Source organism: Hylobates moloch, unplaced genomic scaffold (assembly GCF_009828535.3).
Source record: "Hylobates moloch isolate HMO894 unplaced genomic scaffold, HMol_V3 SCAFFOLD_27, whole genome shotgun sequence".
NCBI lineage: Eukaryota > Metazoa > Chordata > Mammalia > Primates > Hylobatidae > Hylobates > Hylobates moloch.
The window spans coordinates 2060393-2077466 of NW_026652302.1; the positions used below are offsets into that span (position 1 = coordinate 2060393).

General features: G+C 37.1%; 1 protein-coding gene across 1 annotated transcript in view; it reads right to left on the reverse strand.

Moving 5' to 3' along the window:
- The window catches only part of LOC116463085 (syntaxin-binding protein 5-like), a 184223-nt gene extending 167643 nt beyond the window's left edge, over positions 1-16580 (reverse strand). Inside the window, exons 1-2 of the mRNA XM_032146044.2 lie at positions 15581-16580; positions 14209-14306 (exon numbers count right to left, since the gene is read on the reverse strand). Of these exons, the coding sequence (XP_032001935.1) occupies positions 14209-14306; positions 15581-15736 (254 nt within the window). The 5' untranslated portion in view covers positions 15737-16580. The remainder of the gene's footprint in view (positions 1-14208; positions 14307-15580) is intronic.
- Positions 16581-17074: the final 494 nt, after the last annotated feature.

Below are 17074 nucleotides of genomic sequence, written 5' to 3' on the forward strand. Positions count from 1 at the left end.
TATAGCATTGAATTCATATACATTAAAGAAGAAACAGCTAAAATCAATCACTTCCACTTTAAGAAACTACAAAAAGAAGAGGAAACTGAATCCAAAGTAAACAGAAGAAAATAAATAATAACAGTTAAGGAAGAATTCAGTGAAACTGAATATAAGAGATCAAAAGAGAAAAATCAACAAAACTAAAAGCTGCTTCCTTCAAAAAAAAATCAATAAGCTTCTAGCCACACTAAGGAAAAAGAAGAGGGGACACAAATTACTAACATCAGAAATGAAAGACAGACATCACTTTAATTTCATGGACGTTAAAAGGATAATAAAGGAATACTAAAAACAAATCTATGCCCACAATTTTGATGACACAGATGAAATGGACCAACTCCTTAAAAGATACAATCTACCAAAACTCACACAAGAAGAAACAGACAATTTGAATAGGCCTGTGTACATTAAAGAAACTGAATCAATTAATAGATTCCCAAAACAGAAAGTACCAGGACCACATGGTTTGACTGGTGAATTATACCAAGTGTCTAGTCTCTTTCAGAAGATAAAAGCAGAGGAAATATATCCTAACTCATTTTATGAGCCCAGCATTACACTAATGTGAACACCAAAGGCATTACAAGAAAACTAACATCAATCCCTCTCATGAAGATGGATGCAAAATTCTCAATAAAATTTTTACCAAACTGAATTCAATAATGTATAAAAAGAATCACACAGCATGACCAAATGGGATTTATACTAGGTATGTAACTCTAGTTCAACATTTGAAAACCAATTAATGTAATCCATTACATTAACAGGCTAAAAAAAGAAAAATCACATGATTATATCAACTGATGAAGAAAATCCAACACTCATTCCAGATAAACACTGTCAGTAAACTAGGAATACAGGTGAAGTTCCTCAACTTGATAAAGAACATCTACATAAAAACTACAGCTAACACGCTTAATAGCAAAACACTCACACTTTTCCACTACAATCAGAAACAAGGCAAGGATATCCTTCTTATCACACCTTTCAACACTGTAATGGGAGCACCAGCTAATGCAATGAGCAAAGGAAATAAAAGGTATACAAGATAGATTAGGAAGAAAGAAAGAAAACTTTCTTTGTTCATTGATAACATGATCAACTATGCAGCTATCAGAAAGAATTAATAGAAAAATGCCTGCAACCAATATGTGATTATAGCAAGGTGGCCAGGATATGCAAGGTTAACATACAAAACTCATTCACACCAGGCGCAGTGGCTCATGCCTGTAAACCCCAGCACTTTGGGAGATGAGATCACTGGAGCCCAGGAGTTCAAGACAAGCCTGGCCGACATGCCAGGACCTTGTCTCTACAACAAATTTAAAAATTAGTTGGGTGTGGTGGTGTGTGCCTGTGGTCCCAGTTACTCAGGAGGCTGATGTGGAAGGACTCGAGGCTGCAGTGAGCTGTTTGTGCCACTGCACTCCAGCCTGGGAAACAGAGCAAGACTGTATCTAAAAAAGAAAAAAGCAACATAGTCATTCGCTTTCTTATATACCAGAAAAGAACCAGTGGAATTTGAAATAATTAATTTGAAATTATTTGAAATTTATATTAGCACCCCAAAAAATGAAATAAATATAAATCTAACAAATAGGTACAAGATCTACATGAAGAACAGCACAAAACTCTGGAGAGTGAGAATATTCTGTATGATACTATAATGATGAAAGACATGTAATTATGTTTGTCTAAACATATAAAATGTACAAAGAATGAACCCTATCATAAACTATGGACTTTGGATGAAAATGATGTGTCAATGTAGATTCAATGCACCACTCTGCTGATAATGGAGGAGGCTACGAATGTTTTGGGACAGGGAGTATACATAATATCTCTGTACCTTCCACTTATTTTTGCTGTGAACCTAAAACTGCACTAAAAAATGAAGTCTATTTAGAAAATATATTAAAAATGAAGATAGCCACATCATCACGATAATAAGAGTAGGCAAAACTAATTTTTACTGCTTACTCAATGCTAATATTCTGCTAATCTCATTTAAGTAAAACTACAAAATGAACTATTTCTGCAGTAAAAATTTAACAAAATGCTAAGAATAGCCCTGAAAAATGTGTACATCAACATTTAAAACTTTAAGTCAAGACAATTTTAACATTTTACAAATGTCCAACAGTATTTGAAAATTTAGGTCAGTCAACTGCTTTTGTTTTAATGTGAATAAAACAAGCACCAAAACAGAAAAGTAATTGCAACATTCAGACTAATACATAATTATAGTATTCACTGGGTTGGAATAAGCCTCTAGTTACCTCCTTCCACTATTATTTTTAGTAAGAAATTTTTTATTATTTGTAAACAAATTAGAGTGGTTGAAAACAATCATTCTTAATATTCACTGTTTTGGAGTTAGGACTGTTTTTGAAGAGGCAAAAATGAATTTTATTTATTATCACAGGCAATTCTTTAGAATGGCTTTTGATAGATAAATATACTTTTAAAGGAACCACTTGCTCAAACTACTATTTACTATGTAGTCATAAATAATAGCGGTCTGGGTTAAATGAACAAGAAAGAATGTAAATTCTCACATATAAGTAAAAACAGCTTTTTATCCCAGCATCCATTCCCGGATGCCTAATGGCTAAGTTCTTTTCTCAAGTATGTTAAGTGAATTTTAAAAGAAAAATACAACACATTATGAAAAATACAGTACAAAGACTGAACAGATGGAAAAATCTGTTTCAACACTTTTTTTTCCTTTTCAAAAGACAAAAAGAGACAAATGCACAAAAGGAAAACCATCTAGCAGAAAGTACTGCAACAGCTGATGCCGCCAGATTTATAGTCACCTTTGACAGAGTGCTGCTGTGAAAAAGCAGAGGTACCGCCATCACAAGAAAAGATTATGTACTTTCAAGAAAGAGCAGGATTAAGCACTCAACAAACAACTTCACAAGGAAAAGCTTCAAATTTCCAGACTGCACTTATTTGAAAATAAAAAACAAGACCAAACACTATTATTGAAACCCCTCCAATTGTTTAAAACTTGCTGTTTAACAATAACGATCATGTAAGTTCTAGGACTCGTCATATATTTTACAAATAACAAGCTGTATAAAGCAAACCTTATTTTTCAAATGAAGATTAATATAAAACAAAAATTATCAGCTATTTTTTATTTAAAAACCTTTCTGGGTGAATGCTCACGTTAAAATCATAGCTCCAATAAATATAAAGAAATATGCTCAGCATGTTATCATTTCATTTATTTGTCTCATATATATTTTTACATATACTTCCAAAAGAATACTAGTTGGAGAAATGGAATCAAGTAAAAATTGGCCTCATTTACTAAATAAAATTATATCTATATTTACTGCTACTGGAAAATAATGCAAAGAGTGGTCAGTGGGCAACTATAAAATATTTTCAAAAAGTAGATAAAATTTCAGTTTCCAATTAAATTACCATGTATGTTCTTTCCAACAAGAGGCATGTAATACATCTGATTCTAAAGAAAGTGGCCAAGAATCTGAATTTTATTCTAGGAGCCTTATGAATTTTTGTTTGTTTGCTTGTTTTTGAGACGGAGTCTCACTCTATCGGCCAGGCTGGAGTACAGTGGCACAGTCTCAGGTCATGGCAACCTCCGCCTCCCAGGTTCAAGTGATTCTCCTGCCACAGCCTCCCGAGTTGCTAGGATTACTGGCACCTGCCACCACGCTCAGCTAATTTTTATATTTTTAGTAGAGACGGGGTTTCACCATGTTGGTCAGGCTGGTCTCGAACTCCTGACCTCAAGTGATCCTCCTGCCTCAGCCTCCCAAAGTGCTGGGATTACAGACATGAGCAACTGTGCCCAGCCATGAATTTTTAAAAAATACATTATTCATTTTTCAGGTAGTTTTTTCCCAGTTATTTCTGACAAACATCTGTAACATCAAAAAAGTCACAATATTTTAATAAAATGCTTACATTCACTTTTATCTTTAAAGGCATCTATCTAAATGTACCTACACATATGTATATGATATTAAGAAAGATATTAAGAAAAAGCTACAAAGGCAAGTATATTTTTAATTAAAATTAGGAAGTCAAGCTAAACACTTCAATAATTGAGCTAATCATTAAACTACCCTCAAAGGATGCCTAATTAAGCTACCTTATTATACTAATCATAATTCAACAGAGATAACACACCTCTCACAAGATTTAAAAAAAAAACCTAAAAATAATTTACTTTGATATATAGAATTACTACGTATTATTAAAAATTACTGATTCTTGACTAGGCGCAGTGGCTCACGCCTATAATGCAATTACTCTAGGAGGCTGAGGTGGGCGGATGGCTTGAGCTCACGAGTTCAAGACCAGCCTAGGCAACATGAGAAAACCCCATCTCTACCAAAAAAAATACAAAAATTAACCAGGCGTGGTGGCGTGCGCCTGGAGTCCCAGTTACTTGGGGGACTGAGGTGGGAGGATCTCTTGAGCCTGGGAGGCAGAGGTTGTAGTGAGCCGAGATAGCACCACTATACTCCACCTGGGTGACAGAGCCAGGCCTTGCCTCAAAAAAAAAAAAAAAAAAAAAAAACCAAATTACTGATTCTTTTCAGACTCTTTTATTTGTGACAAAAGGTTAAATTTCAACTAGTAACAAGCGCTATTAATGAAATTTAAATATAAAAATGTACTTCTTACTGAATGTTCTTCTCTGTATATCCTTTAAAAACAAGTCAGGCTGATAAACTAAGGCAGAGATTGGAAAACTTTGACCTGTGGGCCAAATCCAGCCAACTGCTTGATTTTATAAATAAAGTTTTACTGACACATACTTATTCGTCAGATATTCTTTATGGTTGCATTTGTGCTATATATAAGCAGAATTGAGTAGCCGTCACAGAGACCATAAAGCCTACCATAATTTGCTATCTAGCCTTTTATAGGAAATGTTCGCTCTTTAAATGTCTGCACACACACACATACTCATCCACCCTATGATCCTTACCGAAGGACATAAAGTTGATCATTTAGGAATCTGTATGTTCCTTCATCTTGATTTTATAATTTATACACTCCTACTGTCTAATTTCTGGACTCTTGATAAAGGAGAGGATACTGGCTGATTTTGCTGATTTGCATTACTTTGGACTGCACGGTATCTTTTCATACCCTATAACATTCTTCATAGTTCATTTTAAAAGAAAATGCCACTCCATATTACAGCTATAATTTCTAAAAGGTCTATTTTTAGACATTTAATGTCACATATTACTTATAATAAAGAAATGGCAATATAGAAATCAAAATTTTAAAGGCTCAACTAAGAAAAAGATTGCTGAATAGGATGGAAGTGGGGATGGAATCAAACCAAAACATGTATCACAAAGACACTGGGTTTTAAACATAAGAATTATTTAAACAGAGAAAAGTTTATTCCAGACTTAAGGAATCACTAAACACATGGCCATTGTGGAACACTGACTAGTAAGCAGTAAACTGTCTCAACAATTCTTACCCCTACCTCCTTCACCTCAGCTTACCTTCCACTCATGGCCAAAAGAAAAAAGATAAGTTACACGGTAAACAGAGCTAGTGTCCAAAATTTATTTAAAAGTTAATATGAGGAAAATAAGAGATTAAACCCACCAACTAGAATTGCTAAATCTGAAAGCAGATGATGGCAATATACTTAAATTATTCAGAAATATTAAAAATGATAATACAGATATACAGAAGATCATGAAAAAGTCCTTATTTTTATTGCTGCTAATAAAAATCAGAAATGTGTTCAAATTAAAGTGCAAAATAATTGTATTGTATAGAAACCTGAATGTCTCTACAGGAAGTCTGAGTAATTAAATTAGAAAGCACCGTAACTTCTCCTTAGAATAATGTGTGCTGCATATGACTAAGGGAAGAGAAATGTATCAAGTACCTTTTGGCAGTTTTTTATTATTATAGTTTCATGAACTCTTAGTTTATTTCATAAAAATCAAGTCAGTAATCACTTTGTTTTGCTTCCCAAGAACTTTTGTAGAACTATATTATGTTTAAAATCTATCTTAATTCAAATCCAAAACTAAAAGGTATTAATAGTGAAATGCCCTTTTCTTTATATCAATCTGTTATACTCTTAAACAGATAAACATCTGTTTAGGTCAAACCAAAAAACTATTTCCTTATCTGCCATCCCAAAATACCAAGTATACCTTCTGATAATGCTAATACAGCAAATCAGGTCAGGAAACTTTCATTTAAACATCGAAAACAAATACACATTCTGATTATTACTAATTATTACTGCTACACTACTGATATCCTAATTATTAATTTTCTTATTGTAGCTCGGCATAGTAGCTCATATCTTTAATCCCAGCTTGAGCCCAGGAGACCAGCCTCAGCAACATAGTACGACCCCATCTTTGCAAAAAAGAAAAAAAAGAAAAAGAAAAAAGAAATACATATATACATATGCACACACACACACACACACACACACACACATAAAAAATTATGTGAGCCAGGTGAGGTGGCTCACATCTGTGTCCCAACTACTTGGCAAGCTGAGGCAGGAAGATTGTTTGAGCCTGGGAGGTCTAGGCTGCAGTGAGCTGTGATTGTGCCACTGTATTTCAGAACGAAAACCTATCTCAAAAAAAAAAAAAAAATTCTTCTTGTAAGTAATTGCCTCTTCCAGTGCGTAAAGGTAAAGTCAAATTGATCCAACAATTAAGCTTATCTTTTCTTTAGTGATAATCAAGCCTATAGTCCAGTTACTTACATGTACATGCCCAACAATTATTACTCCAAGTTATACAATACAATTACCAAATTTAGTACTCAAATTACATACTAGCAATTCAAGGAAGATAGTCTCTATAATAAATCTCTAAAGATTTTTAAGATCATGTGATTAGGAACTCAATATTCTTGGTTAAGTTAATTTATTTTAATTTTACATCCTGACATTTAACAACCAAGAAAGAAGGTAAATTTTGTTACTGGTATTAAAAAAATGGCCTGGTTTCCTATTTCATAATGAGACCTTATCTGTTATACACAGAAAATGCTACAATCCACCATCTTAGTATTCAATGTGAGCTACTGTTTCAAGGAAAGACATTTGTGTTAGTTCATTCACATGCTCTTTCCTGGTCCTTTCTGTAAACAAAGTGTAAACAAAGGTTTATACTTGTGCTTCTACTGACTTGGATTATGAATGTAGTCAATGGACACAAAGCTGAGGGAGCCACAATGGTATAGAGTCTAATACTTCATTCTCTTTAACAGGAACTCAGAGCAATCAACCAGAAGATCCCTTTACAGGAACACAGTCCAAAGAATTCCTAAATCCCCCACAGAAAAAGAAATACTAAGGTCCAAAAGTTGGAAGGATTCTTGGAAATAACACATCCCAATTTCCCCATTTTACAAGAAAGGAAACTGAAGCACAGAGATTTTAGTTCACTTATACAAAGTAAGTGTGAAGATTATTGGAAGAATCTCCTAATAAGGTAATTCTTCCAAAATGCCTTTACTTTTTCCTTTAGGATGGCAAAGTTAGGTTGTAATTTCAAATGAATCATACTGAAAACCAAACAGAAAACAAAGAGAATATCCAACAGAGATAAAAACTCATCTTACTTAAAGCAGAAAGGCTTACAAAGCACGGACTTGATTCTCCAACAGTTAACATATTCTTTTCAATTCCATGGTTTCTATCACATTTGTTTCCCTCCACAAGAAATCCATTGCAAAATAAACTGTTTCCAAGCAGATTCCATTTCTGGTTGTACTGAAATAAATGTGCCTATTCCTCCTGCTGCGGTAGTCCATGCTAAGAATCACAATTTATAGCTGATACAGCACTCATTCTTCCTTTTATGCAATGTCCTCTTGAATGAGGAGCTAAGAGTTGAGATATGAGCTGAGTATTTCAAGCTCCTTGTTTCTCCTGCACAACTACAATTCCAAATGACCAGAACTCTTCCATGAACAAAAAGGATGGAAGAGGAGGAAAGTGGCTATGAACAAAAATGATGGGGAGGGAGAAGAGTGGATAAAAATCTGGCGTGGTGGCTAATGCCTGTAATTTCAGCGGTTTGGGAGGTTGAACTCAGGAGTTCAAGACCCGCCTGGACAATATGGTGAAACTCTGTCTCCACCAAAAATAAAACAAAATAGTGGTGGCACACACCTGTGGTCACAAATACTTGGTAGGTCAAGGTAGGAGGATTGCTTGAGCCTAGAAGGTGGAGGTTGAAGTGAGCTATAATCCTGCCACTGCATGCCAGGGTAACAGAGTAAGACCCCGAATCAAAACAAACAAACAAAAAACACTGGCTAAATTCTAAACTAATTATTTTACTTTTAACTATTTCAAATGAAAATCATTTCCATTTTTTTCCATGGTATAATTATGGTTTATTTATTTATTTATTTATTTTTTTTGAGACGGAGTCTCGCTCTGTCGCCCAGGCTGGAGTGCAGCGGTGCAATCTCGGCTCACTGCAAGCTCCGCCTCCCGGGTTCACGCCATTCTCCTGCCTCAGCCTCTCCGAGTAGCTGGGACTACAGGCGCCCACCACCACGCCCGGCTAATTTTTTGTATTTTTAGTAGAGACGAGGTTTCACCATGGTCTCGATCTCCTGACCTCGTGGTCTGCCCGCCTCGGCCTCCCAAAGTGCTGGGATTACAAGCGTGAGCCACCGCGCCCAGCCGGTATAATTATGTTTTATAGAATAAAAGTAAGTAGCAAGTCAAAATATTCTAATGCTATCTTATAAGTACAGTACAGAAAGTCATTAATCAATTTAGCATTTAGCATTTACCATATGTGAGAAACTTTCACATACATTATTATTACATCTAAGTAGCAATTTTGAAAACTTGTGGTTGAGAAGAACACAACCATTTTTTTTTTTTTTTTTTTTGACACGGAGTCTTGCTCTGTTGCCCAGGCTGGAGTACGGTGACGCAATCTTGGCTCACTGCAACCTCTGTCTCCCGGGTTCAAGCGATTCTCCTGCCTCAGCCTCCTGAGTAGCTGGGATTATAGGCGCGCACCACCACACCAGGCTAATTTTTGTGTTTTTAGTAGAGATGGGTTTCACCATGTTGGTCAGGCTGTTCTCAAACTCCTGACCTCGTGACCCGCCTGCCTTGGCCTCCCAAAGTGCTGGGATTACAGGCGTGAGCCTCTGTGCCCAGCTGAACACAACCATTTTAAAAACAAACTCAAAGAAAAGAACAAGGCTTTTCAGTATCTTTTCCTCAAAGTTTGTATTAGCTACAAAAATAAATGAATTGAAGGCCTTCCTACACAGTTGCCACTCAGTATTCGCTGATAGAAATGAAGGACCCGAAAATTAAAGCCACAGAAAAACTCTCATATTAATAATAATCACGTATTATAATAATGTAATAATCATGTATCCACAATATTCCTTCATGATCGTAAAAGCTACACACACACATTTTATTAGATTTAATCGTGACAATAACTTCACAAGCTAGGTAGGGTTATTATTCTTATTTAACTGGTGAAGAACTTGGGCTAAATGCAGTGGTTCTCAACCAGGGGCACCTGGAAGCGTGTAGGAGGGTCTGGGTTGCCACATTGACAGGGGAGGCAACGTGGGCATTTAGTAGGTGGGAGACGGGGATATTAAATATCCTGCAATGTGCTGGACAAACTCACAGAATTATCCTGCCCAAAAAGCTACCACTTTGAGAAACACTGACAGAAAATAAATGGACAATGCCAAACAGCTACTAATGACCTTAAATATAAATTCAATAACAAAATTCTGGAAATCACCATGGACTAGCCAAAAAAAAACAAAACAAAACAGTGAAAGTATATCAAATTCTCACATTAAAATAAGAAGTCTAGGCTACTCTGTCAGAATGATAATACGATAAAAGTTAAAAATAACATAATTTCAAACTCAACATTTCTCTGCCACTTCTTTGCCAAGTTTTTCACTTTGCTTGTAATTGCCTCATTACTTTACTTGCAAAACTTTATCATCTTTAGTTACTCCCTAAGATTTTATACAAACAAGTCAAGCCCTTCTCCAATTCCCATTCTGCCAACCCTGTTTTGGATTCACTTTACTACTTATATGGATTAATAATTTTCTGTGAAGTTCACTTGGTCCATTCTTTTCATCTATGATACCACTACCCCACTAATCATGCTAAAAAATCACGCTTTCTTCCTGTCAGCATCTCCTATTACGTAACTATGATTCCTAACTGAACATCATGCAGATACCTCAGGTTAGAATTCAAGACCCTCAACAGCCTCCTTATTTCTCCTGCTAACTCAATTATTCCAACCAGCCTCATTAGTATTCCTCCAAACTCGCATAATTCCCTTTTCCATGCTTTTGCCCATACTGTTTTCCTTGCCTAGAATAATTTTCCCACTCCTTCCTCCCTGTCATTCTGAATCCTTATCTACCAATGTATAAAAACGTTCATCAAATGCAACAAATTTACATGTAACCTGACTTTGTGTAATGTAAGTAGAGCCCCAAATAATTCTCAAATTTCAATTGCTTATTTAGTTCCAGTCCTTCGGTTAGAACTGGAAACTTTTTGAAAGGAAGGACCACATTTTCATTTCTTTTGTATTACTCCTCTAGAATACATAACTACTTGAAATCATAAAATTTTTCCTTGAAGAAATCATTTAATACTGCACCTTCATTTTTATAGTAAGGAAAAAAAAAAACCTAATTCAAGGACATGTAATTATTTAGTGGAAAGAGAAGAACCAGAATTCAGGCCACAATTTATAATCTAATGTTGTCTGACACTCAAGTGCTTGTTAAATCAACTCTAAGGTAAAAAAATCATTTTGTAAGCCTGTCTCCAGCAACATTACTCTGCATTATAAAAGACAATCCATGCCTCACCAAACAGAGATTGTCTATTTCACTGTATTTTCCACCAGTCAAGAAGACAATGAATGAGGTTCTTCGATAATAATTTGACAATTCATTTTTAAACCTCAAATTTTTACACAAGTTCAGTAAACCTGAAATTCCATTTTTCTGCTCAGTCCTTGAAATATTCATATATAAAATGACCTCATTGTGTTTGGAAAAAAAATTTACTTTAAAAATAAAATCAGGGTAACCCATGATTACATTAAAGTATGAAGCAATTTGAAATTTTAGTAGTAAATCAGAAGTCTAGATAAAGACAATAACATTATTAAAAATACCTTCATTCTTCAATCTCATATTCTCTCCAGAAGCCAAGAAGGTTTAGCATTCAGCATATTTATATCATATGTCATTTGCTATACATTAATGTAGTAAATACATTTAATTTATTTTGCCTCATTATTTGTTATGTATTATTAAAGGATTAAGATTTTTCACTAATCCTTGTCTACAAACATTAGCTATCAGATATATCTTTCTTGTTTGGTTTTTTGGTTTTAACCCAGAGTAGATAAATCAATTTAGTACAGTCTTCTAACATTTAGGAAGATATTCATCAGTCAAATTACATACACATTTGGAATTGTAATAGCCTAATTTTACTTCTGAAAACATCGCCTACTTTTCAATCTGCAAGGAAAATACTTTATCTACAAGTCTATTTTCTGTTGTAATGATACCTTTTAGGATAACTGTGTTACAGACTACAAGAGTCTAATATAAGAAGAGAATAAAGGATCAAAAGAAACCAATTACAATAGGAAAATATACAAAAGATCCAAGTCAAAATATACACATTTGTAGTAAATCTGCATGTTAACCAAATGTGGAGATTTGGAATTTAGGCGTCCAGTTTCAAAAATAACAAAGAAAGAGACACTAACATATACCTGAAAGCACATATATGGAAAATGAGATAAAATAAAAAGGGCTTAGTCATTTTCTATAAATCAGAACCATAATAAATAAAGCTCATAAGCTCATCTGCTACTTAAACCCAACAGAAGGAATGACTAGGTGGTATTACTGGCAAGCAAGCCAATTTATCACTCTGGAATGTTCATAGAAATCTCATAAAAAGGCAAAGTAGAAAGTAATTTAATAAATAGTTTTCCATACTTCATTCTTAGTAAGGAGGTTCTAAAAAAACTTTAGAGTATAACTGCCAACTATAATTACAGGTTCACTTTTATTCACATAATATTTAACTATAAAAAGTATACCAAAAGTTATATACAAGTGACAATTTTAGCCACCTGATCCTTGATTTTAATTGGCAATTAGCACTAGGCCTAACACTTTACACCTTTTGTGCCAACTTGCTAATTACTCAAATGCATTAGGGTAAAAGTGTCTAAGAATCTGGTTTCATAAAATCAGCCTTGCTGGTGGTACTCACTTGTAATTATACTAAATTATAAAAGGGCTAGATTGGCTGTTACAAGGAAAAAAGGTTATTTACCAAAAGAATGTCGAGACCACACTGGGAAAACAATAAAACCTAAACTCATTTTACAGAAAAGCAAAATAATGGAAAAATAGCTGATTTAATTCAACTTTACTTTCCTTCTTCTAGTCCAGTTATGAAATTCTTTGTTGGGAAAAAAAAAAGAAACTGCTTTCAGTTCCAAAGAATGCATCTAGATCCAACGCTGTACTAGTCTCATCACTACAGAGTTTTGCTGAACACTCAGGGCCCACACTGACGAAATAACTTCATTCCCATCTTCACACAACAACCCTAAACTAGATGGTCTTGATCATTGAGTTCAGGAATAAAAATATCTAACAATTGAAGCCAAAAAATATTCTGGTCATAACTATCTAGATATTTGGGCAAGAGTACTTCAGACACACTGTATCAGAAATTAACAGATTCAGATCTAGCCTGGTCAGATTTTGTCATTTATAAAGGTATGACTGCTTAGTATTTACTATGTATACTAGATTTCACTTAGTAACACAGTTCAATAGTCCATCCTAAAACTTCTATTAGCATTTTGAAGAGAGCACATTAAGTCACAAATAAAACTTGAGGTATTATCTTTACATATATATATATATCTTTATATGTATCACATAGAACTTCTTTGAAATAATGACTTTAAAATGTAAGTAAAATGCCTGGCACGTGTTTAACTCAAATGCAGGTTCCCTTGCTCCTTCTCAGGAACCAGAAAAATCTAAAATGTAAAGGGGTAAAGCTCCTCCCCTAGCCTATATTTCTTTCTTTTTTTTTTTTTTTTTTGACAATAGTAATGTCTATTGAGATCATCTAAGTGATTTATTTTTTCTATTTATCACCAACATGTTACTCATTAATATGTAGGAGGTAAACATCCTACAGATGGATGAATTCAAATCTTAAGTTTAAAAATAAGAATATATTTAGGTTAAGTATGTTTCAAAGTCACAGTAAAAGAAAACACATTTCAATATAAAAATAGAAAGTGAGTCGTCTGTACTGTTCTCACTAAAAAATTATCTTGAAAAAAATCTTTTGAAGTATTTGAAAAAAATGCTTGATAAAACTACTATAGTTCATACATAACCAGGAAAAGTAATTATTTCTATACTAGTAGTTTAATGTATAGTAACCTAACAGTTTTTACAAATACATAACAAATGTAGACTGTGAGAGAAAAAATATATCAAGAGAAAAAATTTATCCCCATGCGTTTTTCAAGAAAATGCTCTAAAAACTGGTAGAAATATTAACCATTTATAACTATTCATAGAAAATTAATTTGCTACACTTATCTTCTGCTAATTGTTTTTCTACACGGACATGCCAAAAACAACCAAATTCAGACTGAAATCCAATCTCTAATTTATTAGAATAGGTCATAAGTTCAATATCTACCATGCATACTATTTTTAAAAGTAATTGTCTTTAAACCTCATCCTTAACATACCCCATTCATCAGACCCATAGTATATAAGCAGATATATTTTTCCTTAGAAACTTCTATCTCCTTACAAATAAAAGAGTTATTATAACAAAACTTTAGACCTCTATTTAGATATATGTTTGGCTACTATAAACTAAGAGCTGAGAAACATCACAGCAGTATATAAGCTGAATTATAATCAAGGGAAAAGCCAACACATGATTTCTCATAGTATATATCTGATCACACCAACGGGAAAATAAAATTTTCTTTGGAACTAATCAGCAACACAGAAGGACTGGGGAAAACAAAGCAGAAGTTAAAAAACTTAAAGAAAGGATACAGCCTTAAAGCACCAGTCTGAGTTCCCACTGCCAGGATCTTCTGTACAGGATCAAAGGCCAGGGCTGAGGGTTGATAGGGAAATCCATGGCGAACAGTCTAGGGATGGGCAAGTGACATCACAGCAACCAAGGCAGCAAGCGAAATTTTAAAATAGAAAAGTCAATAGAGGCGTTAGAATTTAGAACCACTACCACTGATGCAAAACACATACACATGCACTTACTGCTTTTGAAAAAATAAGTGAAACCTACATTAACAAAGTTATTCACATAGAATCTGAAACAAACAAAAATCTAGTCCAGTGATATACTTTAATTTCGCTTTTCCATAATACTGGTATTCCATAGAAGAAAATATTTTATTAATATTCTATACTATTACATCCGACAACAGATGACTAAAGTTTGCAATGGTCCAAAATTCTGTAAACCCATTAAATGCAATTCATACTTTATTTTGGCAGTATTCATTTCATCATTACTTTATTTGGATGCTAACGCAAGTACTTCTAAGGAAAAGCTGTCATATAATTACTTTAGTCAAGAATTCAGTAGAGCAATAATCAAACCTCTATCCCAACATTTTACACTTGTAACAGAACGAAGATGAGTACAACATGTATTTTTGCAATTTACTATTAAGGCCATAATCATTTTAGGGCATTAGACCTATATATATATATATGCACACTTTTAAGAAACTCTGACATACAAATACATGGCTATTTATGAGAAAGACAGGTATGAAAACCGAGGCAAGTTTGTGTTTCTCATTAAGCAGCTGGTGAGTTAATTCGCTGCATCATTCTTTCTGAATTACAGAACGCTATGGCAATTATCGTGCCATTAACAGGCAAAAATCTCGGTACTTTTTAACAAACATAATGATAAAAAGAACCCTGTGATTTCATATCTCAAGCCACTTCACACCACATTTTAAGGGAAAAGTGATGAGCAAAGGCGTGGTAGAACAGGTTTGGCTTTTTGATAAACAACATTCATTAGACACCGTTTCCAAAGGAAACTTCGAAGTTGGTGAATCACATTAAAACGCTTGAATATAAAAGCTTCCAGGTTATTACTGGCAGTGTCAGAATACGAATTAAAAGTCGGATAATAGTTTGAAGCAACCTTGAACTGATTGCTGCATGTGCAAAGGGGAAAGAGAAAAATCAACGAAAAGGAGTAAGGTATCAATCTCCAAAATAACCCAGAAGAAACGTTTGCCAGGGGAGGAGCGAGCCTTTTATTAGAGTTATTATTATTATTGGCGTTCTCTTCCCTTGCATTCCCATGTAAAGCCCGAGTAGCCCCCTTAAAACAACCCCAATTTTTCAATGACGGCGTCGCGGGGCTGCGCGCTCAGTTCACCTTGCAGAGCTGAAAGTGCTCGGACTGGAGCGTTTCCTGGATCTCCGGCTCCCGGTTCCCAGGCGGATGCTGCTGCTGTTGCTGCTGCTGCTGCGACGCCGACGACGAGCCGGCGGTCAGGCCGTCCAGCACCTTCCTGATGTTGAATTTCCTCATGGTATCGGAGGGGCTCCCCCGCAGCCCGGGAGGGGAGGCACAGGGGGTCCCCGGGCGGGGGAGACTACCCGGGGCCGAGGGCAGCTTCGACCGCGGAAACGGAGGAGTGGGAGTGTGAGGGCAAGGAGGCAGCTGTGGGTAAGCAAAAGATAATCCGAACAGGAAATACTGCGACGACAAGAGCGGCGGCCCCAAGAACCCTGGGCGGCGACCCCTCTTCCTCTGAGGCCGCCGCTGCTTGGCGCGGCTGCTGTGGCGCCGCTTCAGCCGCCGCCGCCTCCTCGCTCCGCGGCCCGGCAGCAGCAACAGTGGCGGCGGCGCCCGAGCCCGCTCAGCTCAGCCTCACCTGGCCGCGGGCGAACTCTGCGCCGCGCCGCCGCCCTGGCTCGCCCCCACCGTCGCTGCTGCGTCCATGGCCCGCGGCCGCGCCGCTGCTCGCCCGCCCCGGCCCCGCAGTCCCTTGGCGCGTCCTCCGGCTCCTTCTCCTCCTGCCGGGGGTCGCCGGCTCTCTGTCCGCGGCCGCCGCTCGGCCTCCCCACCGCTGCCCGCCCGGCCTCGCACACAAGGCGCCTGGGGTGGGTCCCCGCGCCGCCTGCCTCGCTCCGCCTCGCTCCTCCGCCGCTGGACCGGCCCGCCCTCGCCGCTCTCGAGCCCGGCTGCGTTCCTCAGGCGCCGCCGCGGCCGTCGGCTCTCCCCGCCCAGCCGCTCCCCCTCGCCTGACAGGGCGCCTCGGCACACGGCACCAACGCCCACCCCGAGCAGCAGCGGCAGCCGCGGTTACAGCGCGGGCCGCGGCGGTGGCGGCAGAAGGGCCTCCCCGGAGCCGGGCTGTGGGACCTGCGCATGCGCGCCGCAGCCCCGTTCCCCCACCCTGGCCCTGCAGGCCCCCAACCCCCCAGCCGGAGCGAAGCTGGGGCTTAAATTATCTTCTGCGAAAATCCCAGACGCTGGCTAAATTTCTCCCACCCCAGTCGAGTTGCCAGAGTATGCAGCTGCTTCTCTTGCAGCTGGCATAGTAAAAATGTTGACGACTAACAAGCAGCAGGAAACCTTTCTTTCCAATTCAGTCATTACAGCAGGGCTTGATGCTTTCTCCCCGTTAATGGGGTGCACGCTCCTGGCCGCTGGCTGCAGTATTATTGTTCTTGCTTTATTGACGGGCTTTGTTTTCGTTTGATTGGATTCGAGTTTTGAAAAAGAGCGTCTAGACAACGATATGTCAGTGGCAGGAGGATGATGGACTTAGGCACTAGGAAAAGGAGAGAAACCTAGACGGGAAAAAACGAGTTCTTTTTCCTGCAGCTGTTACTGTTGGTGGAACGTGTCTGGCCTTAGCAG